The 24120-nt window shown below is 39.4% G+C and overlaps 1 protein-coding gene and 1 long non-coding RNA gene across 14 annotated transcripts in view; one reads left to right on the plus strand and one right to left on the minus strand.

The window, feature by feature from the left end:
• The window catches only part of CACNB2 (calcium voltage-gated channel auxiliary subunit beta 2), a 406631-nt gene that overhangs the window by 126932 nt on the left and 255579 nt on the right, over positions 1-24120 (plus strand). The window contains exon 1 of one of the 9 annotated variants that reach the window (XM_005564750.5): positions 22693-23538. The exons of the other annotated variants lie outside the window; for them this stretch is intronic. Within the exon in view, the coding sequence (XP_005564807.2) occupies positions 23458-23538 (81 nt within the window). The 5' untranslated portion in view covers positions 22693-23457. Of the gene's footprint in view, positions 1-22692; positions 23539-24120 lie in introns of those variants that run through there. 9 annotated transcript variants of the gene reach the window in all.
• Positions 721-22897, minus strand: LOC102134003 (uncharacterized). Of its 5 annotated transcripts, XR_010577855.1 has the most exons (5): positions 22788-22897; positions 10517-10680; positions 7188-7286; positions 6007-6101; positions 721-1664 (listed from the first exon to the last, which is right to left on the minus strand). It is a non-coding gene; the product is annotated as an uncharacterized lncRNA (long non-coding RNA). The 5 variants fall into 5 exon arrangements; XR_280474.4 differs by lacking the exon at positions 10517-10680; XR_012417521.1 differs by lacking the exon at positions 10517-10680 and having other exon boundaries at positions 22475-22862.

The raw sequence follows: 24120 nt of genomic DNA on the forward strand, positions 1-24120 counted from the left end.
ATCACTTTTTCTTCCCATTGGAGAGGCAGCTTCATGAGCGAATGACACTTCTGGGCAGGGGCCCAGCCTTTGCACACTGGAGAAGCTCTTGCGTGTCACTCCATCACTCCGTGCCTCAACTTCCCTTTCTATGAAACAAGGATAATAATAGAGTCTTACTCTTAAGTTTTCTATGATTATTAAATGTGTTAAACTATGAAAACACTTGGCACATAGTAAATACTCAAGTAAATGTGTACTGTTTTAATTGTGATTTATTCCCACCTCCCTCTGCATCTGAGCACAACTTCTCCAACACTGAAAAAGAGCAGTCCCTTTTAGAAGGATGCCTTCATTGTTTTAAAGAAAGCTCTTGTAAAGCGTATTGAGTTATGTAGGGCTGTAATGGTCATCATCTAACTGTTCATTCATGAAGCAATTACTGAGTCCCTGCTCTTTGCCCAAGGCTATTCTGAAAGTTAGAAATGTAGAGAGGAATTGAACCTTTCATCTCTGTTCTCAGAAAAGTCTAGTGGTGGAAATATATGAGTTTCTAGAACATTAAAATGTGTTTGACATAACAGGATTATCTGACAATAGGAATAAATAAATGGTATACCACCTACAGTAGGAAATAGCATATAGGCATTAAAGAGAAAAGGCTAGATTTGTATAGACTGACGTAGAAGGAGGTTTATATTCTGAGAATATGTTATATAAAAATTAAGACATAGAGCAATGTAGATAGTATGATTGCATTTATTCTACATGTGTTTGCATTTATATTGGTGTTTGCATGAGTAGAGGTCTAAAAGACTTTACCAATATATACATGAAAATGAGATTATAGAGGAACAGGCAGGATTTTACCTTTTACATCATTATATATGTTGTCATAAGTATGTTTTAATTTAATAATACATATTTAATGTGACAAATGCCTTAAAATTAATTTCTCTTTCACCTTTTTCTAGAAAGGCTTATAAAATTTAATTATATGTTATCTCCTAGCTCACTAGAAAACACTCAACCTGAAATGCATTGAGCAAAATTAATTCATAAATTGAGGAGTCTGTTGATTGACAAATTGTCATGTGTACTCACAGTATTTTTGAATAAAGAAGGGCAAGGTCTGGCTGGTTCTTTAGGTCTGGACTTCATGGGATGTTATATGTGGAGGTGCTTAACTGTGGGTTAGGGTTAAGTCCTTTGCTTTGCATGATAAGAACCTGTTTCATGAAGGGTGATCAAGTCCTACTGAATTGATTTGCACTGTGGAAATGCCTTGGTTGCTGGCAGATTTCCTAAGTAAATGAAGGTCAGAAGGAATATATGAGATCTAAGCAGGTGAATTTACATCATCTTAAGAGATATTTCCATTAATTTGTGCTAGCCTACTGAGTTATCATCCTCCACTAAAGATACACACCACTCATGATGGTCACATGGTCACATCTCTTGGACATGGCCCCATCCCACTGTCTAAAACACTTTTCACTTCACTTCTGTAATACCACATTCTCGTGTATCCATTTTTTTCTTCCTATTTGTCCTCATCTACATATGACATATTCAATGTCTTGCCATATTGCTATTCCTTCAAGTGGTCATGAGTTCATCCTCAACTCTAGAGAAGCTGGTGAATGGCAACATAACATTTGAGGAATGCTCAAAAGAAAGAAAATCTGCAAAAAAAAAAAAAAATAGACTTAGAAAAAATGGCTAGAGAAATTGAAGTTAACTTTTCTGCACATATGCTGATGGCTACCAAATCCCAGCCCAGATCTTTCTTCCAAGTTTTAGACCCATATTCAAAAGTTTCCAGACATCTCTATTTGGAAACTCTCCAGGCACTGTAAACATGGTTATGCAAGACTGAGCTCCATCCTTGCGGTCCTGTTCCTCCCTCTCTCTGTTCCTCCCTTCCACTCTCCCACCACTACTTACATCTACTCCTCATTTACCGGTTAGATTAAATGACATTGTTATACTCTCCAAGCCAGAAACATAGTCCCTGTCCCTCTTCTTTACTTTCTGATCCATTCACTCATGTTCAATCATTGCTACTTCCTTGAGAGCTCTGGAATCTTTTCTTTCTATTCCACCTATCTCAATCCTAGTGCAGGCTGTTATTTCCTTCCCAAGTTACCACAGTAACTGCAGTAGTCCATTCTCATCCTGCTGTAAAGTAGTACTGAAGACTGGATACTTTATAAAGGAAAGATGTTTAATTGACTCACTGTTCCCCAGAACTGGGTAGACCTCAGGAAACTTACAGTTATGGCAGAAGGAGAAGTAAGGACCTTCTTCACATGGTGGCAGGACAGAGAAGAGAGCAAAGAGGGAAGAACCCCTTATAAAACCTTCAGCTCTCATAACAAACTCACTATCACAAGAACAACATGGAGGAAACTGCACCCATGATCCAGGCCCCTCCCACTGTGTCCCTCCCTCGAAAGTGGGGATTATGGGGAATACAATTCCAGATGAGATTTGGGTGGGGACAAAGCCAAACCATATCAGCAACCTCCTAACTGGTCACCCCATCTTAATCTTCATCCTCCAACAATCTATTCTCCACATTGGAACTGCCATTGTGATTTTTTTTCAAGAGCAACCATGGTATTTCTCTGCTTAAAGCCCCAGTTGGTTCCCATTTTCTGAGAATATGAGTGCAATCTGAGCAATGTTGCTATGAGACACTTCTTGATCAAGCCACCGTTTGTCTCCTTAGCCTCAACTCACAGCACCTTCATCCTCTGAAGTCCCAGTGGCATTTAGTTTCATACAGTTTCCCAACAAACAACACTCTTTCATTTGCCTGTGCTCCTCCACAGAGGCTGTTCCCTGGTCTTGGGTAGGTATCCTTGCTTTTCCCCTATTGTAACACTTACCCTACCTTATCCTAATTATCCCTTTAGTTGTCTGCCCATCTTTGAACCTAAGTTTCTTTCATTCCCTTTTTGATTGTTGTATCTCTGTTGCCCAGCAAGAATGCCTGGCCAATGACAGACCCTCAAGACATATATACATAATGCTGGGGAGATATCAAATTTTTACTTTTTCATTACTACCCCTTTATGCCTACTTGTCATTATAGTATGTCATTTTGGGGGATAGAGGTAATGCTCTCAGTGAGTCTATGAAGCTTCCCCCAGATACTTCACTGATTTATGTGATATATGTGAAATTCACTATATACTTGTTTGTATAAACACACATACACAGAGCTTTGTGATGGTATAAATGTTTCTTGGTCTCGTCAATATGCATAAAGTGAAGGAAATTTGGTTGATATGCATAAAGTAGAAGAGAAATTTGGTTGCTAGAGTTTGAAACTATGTAGTCATTTCCTCTTTTGGCCTCTTTTCCCGATTTAGATGATATTCCTTGTATTTCCTTTAAGAATTTAAAGCAAGAGGCAGCTTATTTACCCGTAACAAGGACCTGCTGAAGTGCAGAGGAGATCTGAGTTCTCATTGAAAGCATGACATTGACTAAAGCCCACAAACTAACTTCGTTTTAAAACAGCAGTTACAAAAGTAGGTACATATGTTTAAAAACAAAAACATATTTAAAAACAAAAACCTATCTTCAAGCACAACCATTTAAAAATAAAAACACCACCAGATTATTTAAAGCCTTGAGTTAAGGGCTTTAATGGCTATATGTATGGAAACCTTCCCTAACATCTTTACCGTATATAAAACAAGCAGCTCCTATTTTAGGAGATGTGTCCTTCCTCCTTCCTTCCCCCTGTTGCAGCACAGGCAGGTAGCTGTTCTCTGAAGCAGCCTTTTGTGTTGTTGGTTTAGAGGCTTTCATTGCCAGCTGACCTTTCTGCTGAATAGATCTGTTTCCCATTGAGCCAGACTCCTGTGTGTGTTCTCTTCCTTGGTATTACATTGAGTTAACAGCCAATTCTCTTCTGTTTGAATCATCAGAAGTAGCTTTATTTTTTGTTTATTGAGGATTTTTTCTTCCTTGCACTTTTATGATGAGCAGGTCACCATTCTCCTCCCTATCACCAAAGGAATATATAATTTATGTAACCTACCCTGATTTCCAAACAATAAACCAGAATAAAAAGAGAATGGACAAGGGTTCTGTTGCAATTTCCATCTCTTACCATGTTTTTCTTTCTTCCTTTCTTTTTTCTTTTCTTTTCTTTTTTTTTTTTTTTTTGGTAATATTTCTAGTGAGTCTGTGAAACTTCCCCCAAAGTGTCCCATTGACTTCTCTATGGTAGTTTCATTATTGGGTGAGTCAGTTTTTTCTTTGGAGCAGATATGATATTATGAAACAATGTGATAGCTATTCAAAAGAGTGGATCACAACCTTTTTTCTACAAAGAGGAGTGGGACATAGTTTTCATAGGAAAAAGGCTTCTTAATGATTTTCAAGGCTCCTAGTTAAGGGAGACAAGGCAAGATGTCAAGGAATGGTGAGCTAAAAGAATCTACTTGGAAGATGTGGAATCTCTCCCTTCCTCTCCTCCAAGGTTCTATGCCTCTATATCCATAATTACCCTCCAAAACTTCAGAGAGGGTGGATAACATAATTTGGTGGTACATACCAGAAATCACCTCTTTCTAATGTAAAAGATGGAATTCATTGGAAGTTTGTAGTAATGCTTCTGATACAGTTTGGCTCTGTGTTCCCACCCAAATCTCACCTTGAAGTGTAATAATCCCTACGAGTTATGGGGAGGACCCTGTGGGAGGTAACTGAATCATGGGGGCAGATTTTTCTCATGCTGTTCTCGTGATAGTGAACAAGTCTTACAAGATCTGATGGTTTTATAAAGAGGAGTTCCCCTGCACAAGCTCTCTTGCCCGCCGCCATGTAAGACATCCCTTTGCTCTTCCTTTGCCTTCTGCCATTGATTGTGAGGCCTCCCCAGCCATGAAGAACTGTAAGCCCATTAAACCTCTTTTCTTTATAAATTACCCAGTTTCAGATATGTCTTTTTTTTTTAGCAGCATTAGAATGGACTAATACAGCTTCTTAATGTGTTCTTTGGGTCATTAGCATTAGGATTCCCAGGGATGTTTGTCCAAAAACAAATGCAGATCTCTGGGAACCATCTTAGACCCATAGACTCTGAATCTCAGGGATGGATCCTGATAATTTAATGTTTAATAATCTCTCAATGTGACTTCATTGTGCATCACTATCGTTTGAGGGCTACTGGCCAATAGCAGAGCTATGGAAGGAAAGCTGAAGTTTGGATCAGGGCTGCTGAGAATTTCAGTATTGGGAACTGTGGCTGGGCTGCTTGGAGTCTATCTTTTGAGGTGAGTCAGCTTCACCTCAAGTCAACTGGTGTCAAGTGTCTCAAGGTTCAAGTTCCTAGGAGAGGGGATCAGAGTGACCTGGCTTGATCTCCCCAGGCCAGGAGAGGGGAGGGTTGCTTGACTGGCTCTCTCACCAAGCCTGCAGACAGTGGAGGATGAGGAGGATTTCCCTGAGGAAAATCCAAGTGCTGTTTTCCAGAAAGAAAAAAAAGAGGAGGGAAATGGATCCTGGGCAGATAAAAACCACAGATTTTTTTTGCACATACATAGAACCTAATGATACTGTTTTTAAAAAATGAACTATGCTCTCCAGTGGTGAAAGCTTAGAAAGTGAAGAATTAACATATTTAAGCTTAGCAATGCTGATGTTCCTCATTACATAAATGGAGATGATGGAAATGGTGACTAATAGTGATGGAGTTTATAAGGAAACATCCAGAATTCAAAAGACAGAATTGCCTTTCCAGTAGGATTTGTACCTGGCAAAAACTTGCAAAGTAGGGACTCAGTATTTGAATTAATTTAAGTAGTCATGGCAATAAAGATTTTACTCAGATATTCAGTAAGTGTTGGCAACTTATTGAATTATAATACTGAATTATAGTAGAAGCTTGCAGAATTGACTGAGCAACACTTTGAAGAACATATTTATAAAATAGCTAAAATGAAATACCATATACTCTTTAATTCCTTTCAAGGTACAACTTTAACTATTAGATCCAGTTCATACCATTTATTTCTTCTTCTTGTTGGAATTTCTTCTTCTTGTTGGAATTTCTTCTTGTTGGAACCACAGGTCTGAACAGACACAGTTCTGGTGAATATCTAGAAGGAAAGATACGATTTGGATTTTGCTTTTCCAGAAAGTTCCACTCCTTGGGGGTCCTACTAACCTCTAACTTTGACATCATTATGGATGCTGCAGAAGGAAGTCGGATGTCCTGTGCGCAATGGACTACATGGTGAAGCCTACTGGCAACTTCCCTTATATAAGGTTAATTCGGGTGAAATAAATCAACCTGACTACTTATTTTGATGAAAATAAATGTCAGTCCAGAAAAAAAAAAAAAAAAGAGGAGAGATAAGGCACCTTCAGTGGAAAGGAATAAGAAAAGTATTTTGCAAATTGTTCACACTGTGAGTAACTATCGGCACCCGTCAGCACCCATTTTTATCTGAAAGAACACTGAAAATATCTTAAAAAGTGACTTAAGGTTGTGCAAGAAGGCTCCTCAACTTACTCTTGAACGCCTACTTCTCAAATCTGAATATGGCAGCAGCTCAGAAAGACCCTAGAATTTGTCACTGTGTGTGTAAGCGCTCTAAGCAAGGTTTGCCTATGAATTTTTGTTTGATTAAAGATGGGTGAAGAGAGGGTCAGAACTTCTCTATGTCACGACCTCTCTTCCTTCAAGGTTGTAAATATTTTAAAAGAGAAATCCACAATTTTTTTTTCTCATATAGTCCAGACCTTCACTTAATTTAGTCTTATGGCTTCAAAAATGTATTATTTTAAATAACCTTCAGTCAATCCTCCTCAAAGCACCAATTTCATAGAATTTTCATTTCTGAACTATAATTACAAGATGCTTATAACCATTTAAAAATTATAGGATTCTTATTTCTGCAGACCAAAAAACACTTAAAATTTCAAAATGAATCCCCACTTCAAAGGGAAAAACCATCAGGGCTGGAGGGTCCTTTTCTGATTTTTCTTTTTTTTTTTTTCTTTGTATGACTTCTTATTGCACGGTTTTATTTTTTTTCCAATGAACTTAACTTTTGAGCCATGATTGACACTACAATCAGATTGAAGGATACTCTTTTAAAAGACACTGATTTGGACTCTACTCCATAAAAAAGGAGATGAAAGCTGGCTTTTTCTGACTTGATTGGATGTTCCGTGTTTACCTTTTTAATGTCCTTGATGAGACAGGTGTTTCTCATGGCATTTTATGCAGTCAGTCAGTCAGCCAGGATTTCACTCTGACAGCTGTGCTCCATCGCTATCTGGAGAAAATGGAGAAAATGGAGAAAATGGCAGCAGCTCAGAGTTCTTACAGTTTCCCCTGTGGTTTGATTTCCGGCTATAGACTTTAGTTTTCTGCCAGGCCTCTGATAGGTCAGATTTAAGTACCAATGTGCCATCTAAATACCAGCTTTCCGAACTCATTTCCCAACTTTATCCTGTTAATGCCAAACTTCTTCATGAAGGTGGAAGGTTAGCTTCATAATAAGGGAATAGATGCAGGAGACTACATACACACGTGGTTTTGAATATCAGCTTCTAGGAGCTGATAGAAGAGTATGCACAGAAAATTAGTCTCATATTAAGCATCAGGAGGAATAGCTAGTGGATGCTGGGCTTAATACCTAGGCGAAGGGATGATCTGGTCAGCAAACCACCATGGCACACGTTTACCTATGTAACCAACCTGCACGTCCTGCATATGTACCCCTGAAAATAAACTAAAAGTTGAAGATTTAAAAAAAGAAAAATAACGTTTATTTTTCTAAAAAAAGAGAAGGTTTCAAATTAAATGAGTTGCTCGTGAAGAAAATAAAATTGGATTTTATTCTCCCATGCAACTCATCATGGTTTTAAAAATTTCTTCTTGTTAAATAATGGCTCTACTTTTTGTAAACTGCATAGAATAATACAATCAGTGCTCTATTAATGGTTTCTAAATTACCATGCAGACCAGAGAAGCTCAAGATTTTAAATTTTGAAGTAGGACTTTACTATCAGTTGTTATTCGAAATTTGAACCAATTTCTCTGGTTTCAAAATACTAACTTAATTGCCACGAGAGTGATGAAACTTTGTTCAGATTTAATGAGGAAATTCTGGTTTAACTTTTCTTTATTCCTTTTCTATCTTTCATACATTTCAACAAGTCAAAGTATTAATATATATTTTATAGTACTCTCAAATAATAACTAATCAATAAACATAGAACATCTCTGTACCATGCAACATTTTCTGTTTCACATGATATAAAAGATTAGAACCATTACAGACTTTGGGCAAAAGTGGTGATCTCAGACAACTTCATGATAAAGTAAACTTAGAATCAAAGAGTGAAACCAGAATAAGCAACGTTAAGAAGTGGATGATTAGGCCAATCTTATTGGAAACGTCAATCATGTACTTGCTAGCCTACAGCCTTCTACTACATGAAGCCGCCCAACTCAGAGTCACTGCCAAATGGCAGCTCTGTATATACAAACTACATGGACAGCACCCTCACCCCACAAACAAGCAGCCAAAATGTATTTGGTTGAGCACTTTGACTTAGGAATTTGAATGGAGAATTCACAGTATCACTTCGCAGTGGAGCAGGAGCTGAAAGATTACCATGTATGAGAATTAAAGTCATAGAGGGCTGGATACAGTGGCACACACCCAGCTCTGTAATCCCAGAGCTTTGGGAGACCAAGGCAAGAGGAATTTTTTTTTTTTTTTTTTTTTTTTTTTTTTTTTTTTAGATGGAGTTTTGCTGTTTGCCCAAGGTGGAGTGAAGTAGCATGATCTTGGCTCACTGCAACCTCTGACCCCAGGGTACAAGCGATTATCCTGCCTCAGCCTCCCAAGTGGCTGGGATTATAGGCATGTGCCACCATGCCCGGCTAATTTTTGTATTTTTAGTAGAGACAGGGTTTCACCATGTTGGCCAGGCTGGTCTCAAACTCCTGACCTCAGGCAATCCACCCACTTCAGCCTCCCAAAGTGCTAGGATTAAAGGTGTGAGCCACCGCAGCCAGCCTTGCAGGAGGGTCTTTTGAGTCCGTGAGTTCAAGACCAGACAGGGCAACATAACGAAACCCCCATCTCCACAAAAAGTTAAAAAATTATTAGCCTGGTGTGGTGGCACACACCTGCAGTCCCAGCTACTTGGGAGGCTAAGGTAGGAGGATCGCTTGAGCCTGGGAGGTCGAGGCTGCAGTGAGCCATGCCACTGCACTCCAGCCTGAGGGATGGAGCAAGACCTTGTCTCTTAGAAGAAAAAAGTCATGGAGAGTCATGGCAAGCCAAATTTTGAGTAAAGAATCCCGTGAGGAAGTGGAAGCTATGTGAGAAAGAGTCTGCATGGGAAAGGGAGAGAGTCAGCCAGGTGGCACCGGGTGCAGACCACAGAGCATGCAGGAGGAGTGGCCTATAAAGGCGACACTCTTTATAGACAGAAGGTTATGTTCATGGCAGAACACCAGAGTGAAAATCAAAAGTTGTCTCTGGTTTTTCTGAAGTCTTATGGTCCAGCTTTTCTGAGTTACCACAGGTGTATATTCTTTAAGTAAGGGCCCTGCCCCTTGTGGGGACTTCAGTGATCTCTGTTCTTTTCCACCAGGTGGCCCAAACTCTAATACACCTGGGAAAAAATATGATCAAACAAGGAGACAAAAGTGAGTGAGCACTAAATGTTAGCATAAGCTTAAATGATGTGACATGATAAATCAATATAAAGATGAAATATATATGCAGAGGTTTCTAAAACACAAATGATAATTAAAACATATCTCATAAATTATGAAGTGAGACATACTTAATCTTCAGCTTAACAATGTCTACATTTATTCATTTAATCAATATTTATGTAATGCCTAGCACGTCTCAGACACTATGTTATTCTTGCGGGATGTAAAGATGAATCAAATAATCTTTTATTTCAAGGAAATCATAGTCTGGCAGCTAGAATGAGACATCTCTTTCATTTTTTTCTTTTTTAAAAAATGGATTGCTTTTGATTCCTGAGTCAATCTGTTATCCTCACTTAAGCAGATCGTGTATGGGAATTTGTCTGGGAACCAGTTTCCTATAACCAGCTATAACACAATGTGATTAATTGTACTTATATTTTGGCTCAGATCTTGGATTTAAGTGAGTAACCTAGGTACTATACAGAAATGGATATTTTTTGGGCTAATGGATAAAGATTTGTGTTCCAGTAAATCAAGTTACAAGGAAAAGATTGTCCTTAATATTGCTGTTACTATGTAGATTAATTTTAAGCTTAATTATATAACTGCTATGCATACATCATGACCAAAGAAATGCAGGATTTGGCTTATGACTTGATGTGGTGGCTGGGCACGGTGGCTCATGCCTGTAATTCCAGCATTTTGGGAGGCCAAGGCAGAAGAATAGCTTGAGTCCAGGAGTTTGAGACTAGCCTGAGCAACATAGTGAGACCCTGTCTCTACCCAGAAAAGATTTGATGTGGTGAGTAATAAGGAACTGGCCTCATCATGATCATGAGTCTGCACTGATGTGGCAAGAGGCACTCCAGAAAGACTTCTAGCAACGTAGGCAATTGGATTTGAATGGAGACCATCAGGAAGGCCACAGTCTTATATATTCCCCAGGTGAGGTGATCAAGGGATGAGAAAAGTCGCAGTGACAGGCGCTATTAAGAGAAAAAAAAAGAAAACGAAATATAAATATGATGATTCTATCTTCTTCTAGTTTACTCACAAAACATGATTTATTTAGACTAAAATTTTTTTTGCAATAAGGGAAATGGAGATCGAAAATGGCTAAGACAGAAAAAGATAGTCATTCTGCTTTTCACAGCCTATTTTGGGTTAATTGATCCCTGAAAATAAATTTTTAAAAAAAAATCTCTAGGCTGGGCGCTGTGGCCACACCTGTAATCCCAGCACTTTGGGGGGCCGAGGCAGGTGGATCACTTGAGTCCAGGAGTTCGAGACCAGCCTGGGGAACATGATGAGACTCCTCTTCTACAAAAACATACAAAAATTAGCTAGGCCTGGTGGCATGTGCCTATAGTTCCAGCAACTTAGGGAGGCTGAGGTGGGAGGATTGCTTGAGCCTAGAAAGTCAAGGCTGCAGTGAGCCATGATCATGCCACTGCACTCCGGCCTGGACAACAGACAGACATCCTGTCTCAAAAAAAAAAAAGAAAAATATATATATATATATGTTTAGTATGTTTTGTTTGAAATTGAGCATATTGGAAACCTCCTCTATACATTCCTTCACCCATTTCTTATCAAGGACATTTTAATTTAGTTGGTTGGCCAAATTAATCAAATCTGAAAGGATGTGGCTGTCTTTTTGAAAGCTATCCCAGAACTGGTAAAACAAATGGTTCTTTTCTTCCTGGAAGGAGTTCAGAGAGCCCCTCCCTCCCGGACCTCCCCATTCCCTTTTTCCTCTACCTTTCCCCAATGATCACAGCCAGGAAGAGCCAGAAATGGCTTTGTAACTCTTATGAATAATGACAAGTCATTGTTGATGACTCCCACCAAGGGGGAAGGATGCTGTGGTTAGACCCTTGCTTAAGAAACGATTGTTTGTAACATTATTCATGTCTTTGTCATCTCTGGGTTCTGTCACTGCAGCGTGTTCTATTGGGATGTGTCTTTGAAGTTCACTTGGCAGACATTTGTATTATCATTTTAGCAGCATTTTCTTGCATATGATATGCCAGAGTAATATATACTAAAATGATGAATATAGTTTTTGCCCTTGAAGAGTTTATAATCCAACAAGGGTCGGCATTTAGTTACTAAATCATCAAAAGAGAAGTTATCATAAGAAATATCATGACCTATTGATAAAATTGTAGGCAACCTGTTAGAAATACTCAGCTTGGTCTAAACTAAATACAGAGCTCTTCAAAGTCATTGGTACTAAAAGCCTGGCTTGAGCTAAATGAAACAATTTTCCACGCGAGAGCTCGGCGCAGTGGCTCATGCCTGTAATCCCAGCACTTTGGGAGGCTAAGGTGGGTAGACCACTTGAGGTCTGGAATTGAAGACCAGCCTGGCCCATCTCTACCAAAAATACAAAATCAGCTGAGCATGGTGGCATGTGCCTGTAATCCCAGCCCCTTGGGAGGCTGAGGCAAGAGAATCACTTAAACCTGGGAGGTAGAGGATGCTGTAAGCCGAGATCGCGCCACTGCACTCCAGTCTGGGCAACAGAGCCAGACTGTCTAAATAAATAAATAAATAAATAAATAAATAAATAAATAAAAATTTTCCACCCAAGAGAATAAATTCTGGTGGCCACTTATTCAAAGTAGAACAAGTTCTACTTTGAATTATTACTACTGTATGTTGTTTCACCATAGCTGACACATGGGGATTATGAGTTACATTTACAAGAATAAAAACTATAAAAATTAACCATGAGTATTTATTGAGCAATTACTATTTGGCAGGTACTAGCCTAAGTGCTTTACATATATTCATGAAATACTCATAACCTATGAGCACTATAAAAATCTTTTATTTTGTAGCTGATGAAATTGAGGCACAAGGCCACTGTGTCCAAGGATGCCCGAGCCAAGATTTGAACCCGATGAGCCTAGTCCTAAAGTCTACTATTGAATTCATACACTTCATCCCTCTCCTAGTCACTGTGGCCCCTCTGTGTGTATTATAAAAAAGGTACTCTCTTTGAGTAGGAAAATTAGAAAAATGCACACTCACAGGGAGGATGTAGCCTCTCTTTATTTCACCCCTAACTCATCCTTTGGCCTGGCCTTTTGAACAGTGCACAGAATGTACAACTGTACATGGCAGCCCTATCTTCACTGTCTTCACTACCTGTCGTTACCTTTACAAATGTCAACTAACTTTGACATCCATGATCTTATTTGATTTTGGCTTCAGTCACATGAAATAAAAATGACAGTTAATTACCTTTCCCTTACAAAAGAGAAATCTATTCTCTTTATGTATTGACATATTGATCACACAATAGGTACATCATAAAAACCAAGCAGTGGCCCAGGGGCAGGAAAGATCCTGGGTATGAACCACTCACTGTGTGCTTTACTATACTACATGCTTTGCCCACGATTTAATTTACTGTTCACAAAAGCCCTACGAGGTAGGGTATCACTAATGCCTGTACGCAGATAAGGAAACGGCTTCAGTACAGTGAATTGCCTTGCCAGGCTTTCCATATTTTGTAGGTTGAGGTGTCTGAATTCAACCCTGGGCTATCTGGCTTGAAATCTATGCTCCTTCCACCATTCTTACTCCATCTCTATTCGAGTCTCTCTGATTGTTTGGGGTAGACATGTTCAAACAAAATAATACTCATTAGTGTTAGACAATTGAAGATTAGGATAAAGCGTGGCTCAAGCAGAGAAAATTGCCCAGGGAAGATACCCTAGGGAAGATACTGACTGCTTTTTAATAAGCTAGAACAAAAAGAGGTCACACTCAAGATTATGAGCCACTTAGTTTGTTGATCAGCACATACTAATGGAGCACGTGTTAAATGCTTGGCAGCCATTTAGGAGCTATGTCGGAAACAACACTGAAAGTCAAACCACTTACCCTCAAGGGGATCACCGTCTAATTAGTAAGATAACTAACAAGCCTGAATGTGAACACTGCAGCTACTTAGTAATCTCCGAGGACCTCTTTCGGTAGGGACTCATTTAGTGAATTTGCAGAAGAAACACACACAGATTGGGAGCATCCCTTCCATTCTCCCTACTGAATGGTGGGGTACTGTTTACTGTTGTGTGTGTCCAATAATAACAAACCTCGTTCCCAAAAAGCAGTCTGAGACAAGGACTTAGTCTAGGTAATTTCTTGGAGTGGATGTTTCTGGGAGACAGAGGAGGAAACGCTAAAATAAAGGAACATTATAGCACTTTGGGAGGCTGTGGCAGGTGGATCACCTGAGGTCAGGAGTTCAAGACCAGCCTGGCCAACATGGCAAAATCATGTCTCTACTAAAAATACAAAAAATTAGCCAGGCATGATGGTGTATGGCTATAGTCCCAGCTACTTGGGAGGCTGAGGCAAGAGAATCACTTGAGATCAGGAGGTGGGGGTTGCAGTGAGCCGAGATCATGCCACTGCACTCCAGCCTGGGTGACAGAGTGAGACCCTGTCACAAAACAAAACAAAACAAAACAAAACAAAAAAGCGAGGGGAAATATTATTAAAGTTGTGGACATAAGGGGTCTGGATTCCATTACACCCCCCTGGAAGATGTACCAAAACCTTCCAGAACTGTCCACTTTAAGGATGGCACTGGGGAGGATTTGTTCACAGCTTCCGTCCCTGATTCATTGAGAGTTGTCTCTGGGGCAGTCATTACCCCACGTTTCTGAGCTGGCTGGTGAAAATAATGGATGTTTATAGGTCGTAAGACCCCGGGGCAGAGTGAAGAGTCCCATGGCTTAGGCTTGAGGTAGGACAGAGGATGCTGCAGCTGTGGCTGGGTTCAGAGGTGGGTTGACAGAATGGAATGCAGAGAAACAGAGTTGTCTGCTGCAAATCTGTTTCAACCCCCTCCGTGTGTGAGCACTAGACGGCTGCCCTTGTCATAGATGAAAGATAGACCAGCCACCTGGGGAGGCACTGGCATCAGCCTGGGAAATGGTCAAAGCCGGGTTTTACCAGTAGTCACTTAAAGTTTCTTGGTCTCCATTTCCCATAAGATGGAAAGAGTAATAGTAACTGCCTTATAGGTTGTTAGGAAGACTTATTAACTCAGTGTGATAAAATGTTTTACAGAATGCTGAGCACTCTTTCTGGCAAATATGAGTACTCAATTTGTTGGGAAACAGAGATCCCAAAAGGCTTATATTGATGGGACAAGGAGTTACTTTTTTTAAGTGTGTTTTTTTCCTTTTATTGTCTGCCTTGTTCATTCACCTACTGTATTAGTCCGTTTCCACACTGCTGATAAAGGCAGTTCTGAGACTGGGTAATTTAGAAAGGAAAGAGGTTGTTGACAAATAGGATCTAATTAAAGAGCTTCTGCACAGCAAAAGAAACTACCATTAGAGTGAACAGGCAACCTACAGAATGGGAGACAATTTTTACAATCTACCCATCTGACAAAGGGCTAATATCCAGAATCTACAAAGAACTTAAATTTACAAGAAAAAAAATCAAACAACCCCATCAAAAAGTGGGCGAAGGATATGAACAGACACGTCTCAAAAGAAGACATTTATGCAGCCAACAGACACATGAAAAAATGCTCATCATCATTGGCCATCAGAGAAATGCAAATCAAAACCACAATGAGATACCATCTCACACCAGTTAGAATGGTGATCATTAAAAAGTCAGGCAACAACAGGTGCTGGAGAGGATGTGGAGAAACAGGAACACTTTTACACTGTTGGTGGGACTGTAAACTAGTTCAACCATTGTGGAAGACAGTGTGGCAATTCCTCAAGGATCTAGAACTAGAAATACCATTTGACCCATCCATACCATTACTGAGTATATACCCAAAGGATTATAAATCATGCTGCTATAAAGACACATGAACATGTATGTTTATTGTGGCACTATTTACAATAGCAAAGACTTGGAACCAACCTAAATGTCCATCAATGATAGACTGGATTAAGCAAATGTGGCGCATATACACCATGGAATACTATGCAGCCATAAAAAAGGATGAGTTCATGTCCTTTGTAGGGACATGGATGAAGCTGGAAACCATCATTCTGAGCAAACTATCACAAGGACAGAAAACCAAACACTTCATGTTCTCACTCATAGGTGGGACTTGAACAATGAGAGCACTTGGACACAGGGTGGGAAACATCACACACCAGGGCCTGTTGTGGGGTGGGGGGAGTGGGGAGGGATGGCATTAGGAGATATACCTAATGTAAATGACGAGTTAATGGGTGCAGCACACCAAATGGCACATGTATACATATGTAACAAACCTGCACTTTGTGCACATGTACCCTAGAACTTAAACTATTTAAAAAAATTAAAATTAATAAAAATGTTCTTCAATAAACTATGAGTAAAGATGGACTAGTACATATAGCTCCCCTGAATACTGACCATGAATATGCAAAGGAGATTGATTTTGACAATGGACATGGACTTTTGAGAAGTTTCCAAAACAGAAATTGTAGTGTTATTATTATTCATCACTGATTCCAGCCTATATGTAAGAATAAGTTTTTCCTTTTTTCAAAAATACATTAATGTGATTAAAGCCTAAAAAAAATAAAAAGTAAATTTAAAAAAAGGAAAGAGGTTATTTAACTGACTCATAGTTCCACATAGTTGGGGAGGCCTCACAATCATGGCAGAAGGCAAAGAAGAGCAAAGTCTCATCTTACATGGATGGTAACAGGCAAAGAGAGAATTTGTGCAGGGAAACTCCCTCTTAAAAACCATCACATCTCATGAGACTTATTCACTATCATGAGAACAACAGGGAAAGGCCCACCCCCATGATTCAATTACCTCCTACCAGGTTCCTCCCACAACACGTGGGAATTGTGGCAGCTACAATTCAAGATGAGATTTGGATGGGGACACAGCCAAACCATATCACCTACTTTATCTGTTTTCAGTTTTTATTCCACTAAAAGGTCAATTCAGATTTGCTAAAATATCCTTGATTGATATGATATACCTGGTTGGACACAATAAAAATCAGTTCCCTTATTGGAAATATGTGCACTTAAAGGAGAATGCTGAATCCCATCAAGGAACAAAACTTTCTCCCATTCTGTCCCCAGAAACTAGTCACAGAAGGGTTTGCATATTCTTTGTGGTGAGTGCATACTGATGACAACTTCTGTTTATTCCTCCAACCCACTTCCAAGAGCCAGGATAGCTTCTTGCATCTGATTCTTATGATGATGAAAATTGTTAGATTATTTTGGGGGAACTGCTGTGTATGAGGCAGTATGCTTGGTCCTAGAAATGTGAAGGGTATAAAAACAAAAAATATATAGAATGCATTTCTTGTCTACAAAAAAAGACTATTGTGGTTGAAGGAATTGGATGAGAATGGTTGAGCTTTTAGAGATAATGGGGAACTAGGGAGTACTAAATCAAATATTTGGCCTCAATTTTACTTATCCAAGGCCAGCATAAGAAATTCAGTGGGAAAGGAATTCACCTGGGGCTCTTTGAGAAATAATGAGCTAAACGTATTGGAGACATAAGTGAGAAAGGCCAGCAGTCAGCAGTTCTATGCTCATCAAATCCAGGTTATGTGCAGTCCTTCTCCTAGATATGTACGGTGGTTTTATGGAGGTGGCACATCTGGTCTCCGGAGATGCCCCTCTCCCAACCCATGAGCCACATACTCTGTATTCCTGTCTTTGTATAGTCCTCTCCCTTGAATCTGGGCTGCCTCCGTGACCCACTTTTGGCAGGTCTAACATGGTGAAAGTAATGCCATGTGACTTTCAAGGTTAGGTGAGAAGCTTTGCAACTCCTTAGGGTTTCTTGGAATGCTTGTTCTTGGGATTCTGTCTCTTGGAACCCAGAAGACAAGCTGTGAGAAGCTCAAGCTAAACACAGTGGTCACATGTTTTTCTGTGGTCACCATCCCCAGCTGAGCTACCAGCTGACAGCCAGCTCTGTCAGCCACGTGCGGGAGCCATCATGGATGTTCAGCTAAGGCTTGATTAAGCCTTCACATGGCAGCCCCAGCAGCTGACTGTTACCATGTCAGAGTCCTCAAATGAAAACTGCCCAACTGAGCTCAAAGAATACACAGAACCATAAGGTAATAAGTTGTTCTTTTAAGCCATTAAGTTTTGGGAGAGTATGTTACTCAGTGGTTGATAACTGGTACAAAATGTAATTTATGTCTTAAATATCAGCAAGGTTTTAATGTTTTTCACAGTTGTTACATGACATTTTGAAGTCTCCATTTTTTTGTTTTTGCTTTTTTTACTTTTGACATACTCTAAACTTGATCCTTTCAAATAGCTTTGTGGAATAATATTGCTATTCATTAGTTTTTAAATCATAACCTTACAGATGAAATTCTTAAGTGTATTGTCAACCCTTTTGTAGTCTGGTGAAGCCTACAGAAGTCTTTTATTTTTAAGTGAATAATAAGAAATTTGTAGAATCACAAAAGAAACTGTGGGAACACAGTTTTTGAAATACTTTAAAACCCAAATCTGTGGTGTAGTAATATAGGTACATCTATGAATACATTAAATAACAACACTAGTGATGGGCACAATTATCATAATTTTGAAGCACCAATAAACATAATCTGTTTCTAACATTTTGTAACATTTTAGTATGAACATTTTTAAACATGCAGCAAAGTTGATCCCACAAAGAATATCCATATACTTACTGCCTAGATTCTCTCATTAACATTACTTATGCTTGCTTTATCATGTGATGTATCTGATCATCCATCATCAAACTATCCTAATGTTTTTATGCATTTTCCATGTAAATTGCAAAGCAAATTGCAATTCTCCATGAATAATTCAGAGTGTGTATAATTAACTGGAAGACGGACATAAGATTGTAATTGTGATATATATGAAACTATTGTAATCTGACAGAAAATGTCTGTTATTCCTATTGCTGACATTACTAGGTATTGCTAATATCACTGTGGCTTTTTCATATTTTCACAGTATTCATATTTTAAAGCAATGCTAATTTTTAGTCAGAAGTTACTGAAGGCCGGGCGCGGTGGCTCAAGCCTGTAATCCCAGCACTTTGGGAGGCCGAGACGGGCGGATCACGAGGTCAGGAGATCGAGACCATCCTGGCTAACACGGTGAAACCCCGTCTCTACTAAAAAATACAAAAAACTAGCCGGGCGAGGTGGCGGGCGCCTGTAGTCCCAGCTACTCGGGAGGCTGAGGCAGGAGAATGGTGTAAACCCGGGAGGCGGAGCTTGCAGTGAGCCGAGATCGCGCCACTGCACTCCAGCCTGGGTGACAGAGCCAGACTCCGTCTCAAAAAAAAAAAAAAAAAAAAAGAAGTTACTGAAAATAAAGATGTAAATTTGTTCACATTCAAGTTCATGACCCTACCTATTAATAGACCCCATAGGGTCCAAGATCTCCAAGTTAAGGAGACCTAATAAATGAAATGTACAGACAGTCTATGACTAAGTTAAAATTCAAGGCAAATATATAAACTAATATAGGCATACTTTAAAAATCAAGCCATAGGCCAGGTGTGGTGCCTCACGTCTGTAATCCCAGCACTTTGGGAGGCCGAGGTGAGTAAATCACTAGAGGTCGGGAGTTCGAGACCGGCCTAGCCAACATAGTGAAACCCCGTCTCTCCTAAAAATAAAAAAATTAACCAGGCATGGTGGCGTGTGGCTGTAATCCCAGCTACTCAGGAGGTTGAGGCACGAGAATCACTTAAATATGGGAGGCAGAAGTTGCAGTGAGCTAAGATCGCACCACTGCCCTCCAGCCTGTTCAACAGAGCGAGACTCTTTCTCAAAAAACTCAAGTCACAAATATAAATTCTGACATTTTTACCTTTAACATTTTACAGTGACATTAATGAAAGGAGCCTAGAATACTTCAAAGAGTCATGGAAAAGGAGAAGGGACAGTTAGTGATTTGACATCTGTGTTAGCTATGGCTGCCGTAACAAAAGTACCAAAAAATGGTGTGGTTTCATACAACAGAAATTTACTGTCTCACAGCTCTGAAGCCTGGAAATTCAAAAACAGGGCCAGGTGCAGTGGCTCACGCCTGTAATCCCAGCACTTTGGGAAGCCAAGGTGGACAGATCACCTGAGCCCAAGAGTTTAAGATCAGCCTAGGCAACATAGCAAAACCCTGTTTCTACAAAAAATACAAAAATCAGCTGGACATGGCGGCATGCCCTTGTAGTCTCAGCTACTTGAGATGCTCAGGTGGGAGGATTGCTTGAGCCCAGGAGGTTGAGGCTACAGTGAGCTATGATCATTCCACTGCACTCCAGCCTCCGTGACAAAGTAAGACCCTATCTCAAAAACAAAACAGGAAAGCAGAGGTGTTGTTAGGGCCATGCTGTTGCTGATGGTTATAGGGGAGGATTCTTCCTTGCCTACTCCAGCTTCTGGTGTTTGCTGACAGTCCTAGTAATCCTTAGTTCCTAGCTGTATCGCTGGAATCACGTGCTGTCTTCTCCTGTATCTTTACATCATCTTCCCTATGTGCAGGTCTGTCTCTGTGTCCAACTTTCCTCTTTTTATAAGGATACCAGTCATATTGGATTAAGGCCCACCCTAGTGACCTCATTTGAACCTGATTACCTCTGTAAAGACCTTAGTTTCTAAATCAGGCCACATTCTGAGGTCCTAAGGCCTGGAATTTCAACACAGCTTTTTGTGAGGTCACAATTCAAACCCGTCACATCAGAACATTGTAATTCAATGGAACACAAATTCAGGTGTACTTTGAAACTAAATATTTCTAGAATTAAATTTGTCTAGAGTTACATGGTCTGGTCTTACTCTCATACAACTCTCTGCTAACACACTATGTTTGTTCTGGATATCCCTTTATGATTTTTAAGCACTCTGAAATGTAAAAAGTACAAATAAGTAATCTCTTGCATTCATATTTTAGGCAAAACATCAGGCTCCAAATTGCTTTATTCATTTTTCAGTAGTGTTGCAGAAAATTTTAACTGAAAATTATATTCAAAATACTGTTTCAAATTTCATAATGGAAATGTAACCAATTAGTCAACAACAGTTATTTAACAACCCATGAGTACTGTACTTCCTGAGGAGAAAAAAACATAGTTTTTAGGCACCTATAGCAAAATGCAGCAAATGAGATTTACACATACACACACACACACATAGATACCCAGTAGATTCAGAATCAAGGCACTCTTTTATTTAAAAAATCCTTTTCTCTGCCAGGCATGGTGCCTCACACCTGTAATCCCAGCACTTTGGGAGGCCGAGGTGGGCAGATCACTTGAGGTCAGGAGTTCGAGACCAGCCTGGTCAACACGGTGAAACCCTGTCTCTGTTAAAAATACAAAAATCAGCCGGGCATGGCAGCACATGCCTGTACTCCCAGCTACTCAGGAGGTTGAAGTGGGAGAATCACTTGGACCCAGGAGGCGGAGATTACAGTGAGCCGAGATCGCATCACTGCACTCCAGTCTGGGCGACAGAGCAAGATTCCATCTCAAAACAAATAAATAAAAGTAAAGTAAAAAAATTTTTCTCCACTTTTGTGTCTATTTTAATTTTTTCTTCTGATTTTGAACTGATTAAAAATTTCATTCATATCTGCAACTTTAGTTGTAATATCAGGTTTTACTGTTTTTTAATTAAATGCTGGTTAATACTGCCTCTACGCCCCCTCCAAAAAAAGAAATCCGGAATCATTCAAAATCAATCTTATGAAGTTGTCTTCATTTTGAGTAAGATTTTTTTAAAATGTAAAATACCACAGAGAACATTTTCAGCAAATGGTAGCTATTATAATTGACTGTAGATGCTGGATGGATGGTGCAGAGTTATCAGTGGCTTAAGCCCCTCCTGATAGCACTGATATCTACGTGGTTAGCTGTGTGGCCCCCTTTAGTTGTTTCATCCTTTATAAAATTTTACTCCAAACTATGTTTTTTGAGGAGTCCTGGAACATTATTATTTTTAAAATAAGTAGGAACCATAATTCCAAAGAATTCTTAGACACATAAGGGCAACATATGGTCCTTTAAAAATATATAGATGAGCAATTCTTTTAGAGTAGGTTGAAAGAGACTGAAAGAAAAAAATCCAGATGCCATTTGATTTCAGTGAGAGAAGAGTCTAAAAAGCACTCCTTTGACTTAATAGATCTTTTTTGAGAGGTATATGACATCTCTGTATCTTAATTTCCTTCTCTTTAAAGTTTTTTTCTCTTTTCTTTTTTTTTTTTTTTTTGCCTCAGCCTCCCGAGTAGATGGGACTATAGGTACGCGCCACCATGCCTGGCTAATTTTTGTATTTTTAGTAGAGACCAGGTTTTACCATGTTGACTAGGCCGGTCCTGAACTCCTGACCTCAGGTGATCCGTCCACCTTGGCCTTCCAAAATGCTGGGATTACAGGCATGAGCCACTGAGCCTGGCCTCCTTTTCTTTAAAGTATTTATGTTAATACCTACTTTCCACATTGATTGAGCCTGAGTATATATAAATTTCTTTGCGCATATAATAGAAGCTCAAGAAAAGTGACACCCAGTTTCTGGCTCCCTCTGTCACCTCCCATCACCTCAATCTCTTGGTCAAAGTGACCATTCTCCTTGGAAGAAAAAAATCTCAATGAAATAAAATAATAACCTGCATTTCTTCTGTAGTAATTGACCTTTCAATCTACAAGAACATCAGAATTTGGAAAAAAAAGTAAAAAGTGAAGTAGATGGTTCCTTCCACCTCTATTTGTTTCTGAGCAGCTTCTGGGGGCCACATGTTTTCTTGGTAGCATATTCCCTACCGTAGAACCTTCCAGAACGCTTCAGTCCGGTGAAGAGAAGGACAACAGGCTTTCTAATCACACAGTGTTGCTTGCTGAGGGGGAAGGCAGAGGTCCGCCTGTATAATCCGATTTCATCAACTCACACTAATCACTACTGATAGTAGCAAAATTTAGCCTGGATCTGCGCTGTTAATCTAGATTGACAGGAGGTAAAAGGAGAGGAACGCAAGGGCACAGGAACAAAGGGCGGAGCGCCAGCACTGATTTCCAGCCTTGCTCTTCCGTCTGGGGCTTCTAATTTACTCCCCTTTGGGGCTTCTATTTTTCTTACCTTATAAACAAATGTTCCTGGTTGTTAGGATACCAGCCTTTCACGGAGCGGTTTCATCAACAACAGGTGCGCAGTGAGCTTCTGGAACTGCAGGGAGAGCGATAACCTACGTCGTGAGGCTGCGCAGAAGGTACTTACAGGTACTCATTGTACCTGAGACTATGTATTATTTATTGAAACTGAGCCCTGAATTATCTTTATCCTCTGAGCGGCACGAGTGCCTCCTAAAATGGATGCCAACAGCAGCTAATCTACAGGAGCTCCTACATGCTCCTTGCTCTCATTATTTTTCTTAATAGTAAGTGGTAGTTACCAAGCTTCTTCTTAGAGCTTGGAGAGTAACTGGGAATTGCAATTGAACAGCCGAGAGAGGAACACCTCTGTGATTTTGGACGTTTCCACGTGGACTCAAGTTTTAATTTTTTTTTAAGGGACTACTCCACTTTGGATGTTGTGGCTATATGGAAGATAACATGTTGCAGATTCTGCCTCCATAGTGATCAGAGTAGCAATCTGTGATGTGTGTGTTCACACGCTTAATGCCCAGAAGGAAGATGGGCTATGGAAAGGTTACTTTCACTGTTACTTATGATATCTGTGTCTGGCAAACTAGAGAACTTTTTGCATTTGGGTAACAAAGACATTTGGAATAAACTCCATTGGATTTTCCATGTTGGTGAAACTATTGTTGACCGCTTCAGTACTATATGTTGCCATGCCAAAATCACCTAAGGGCAAAAATGTCTCCTGGGTAAGTAGATGATGATTTTATATCGCTTAAAAAATATATTTTAAGCAGAGACACATGCTTTAAGAACTTAAAGACTCTAGTTGTTTCATGGTAAGAGTATTTGGAAAACCTTCAGAAAGCATTCGTCTTAGAAAAGCATATAAATATCTTTGTAAGTGTTAGAAATCCTTTGGCAAAGTCATGGTGGCATGCTTGCTAAAATATGAACTATAAGACATGTAAACACTCAATTTGTTTTGCCATTTTTAGGTTTTTAGGTTTGCTTCACCTTCGCATACACACAAATAATTTAAAATGCATTCATACAAAGTCAAAGTTATGATTTTAATATGTTTTCAACTCCAAAACTGTTTGTGTTGGGTAAAGATAGTCTAGATTTCTTTTTTGGTGGTAAGTCAAATGTTAAGAGTAGAATATGCAATTTTCATTATTCAGTGATATTGTTGGTATGTTCCTTTTTTCCTTGGAAACAAGATAGCATAGCTATTTCTTAATTTTACATATCTAAGTAATTTTCCTCAATCAATGATAGACATGTATAAAGTTTAACATTTCAGTAATAATAATGGCATGTTAATCCTA

This window comes from Macaca fascicularis, chromosome 9 (genome assembly GCF_037993035.2).
Source record: "Macaca fascicularis isolate 582-1 chromosome 9, T2T-MFA8v1.1".
NCBI classification, from domain to species: domain Eukaryota; kingdom Metazoa; phylum Chordata; class Mammalia; order Primates; family Cercopithecidae; genus Macaca; species Macaca fascicularis.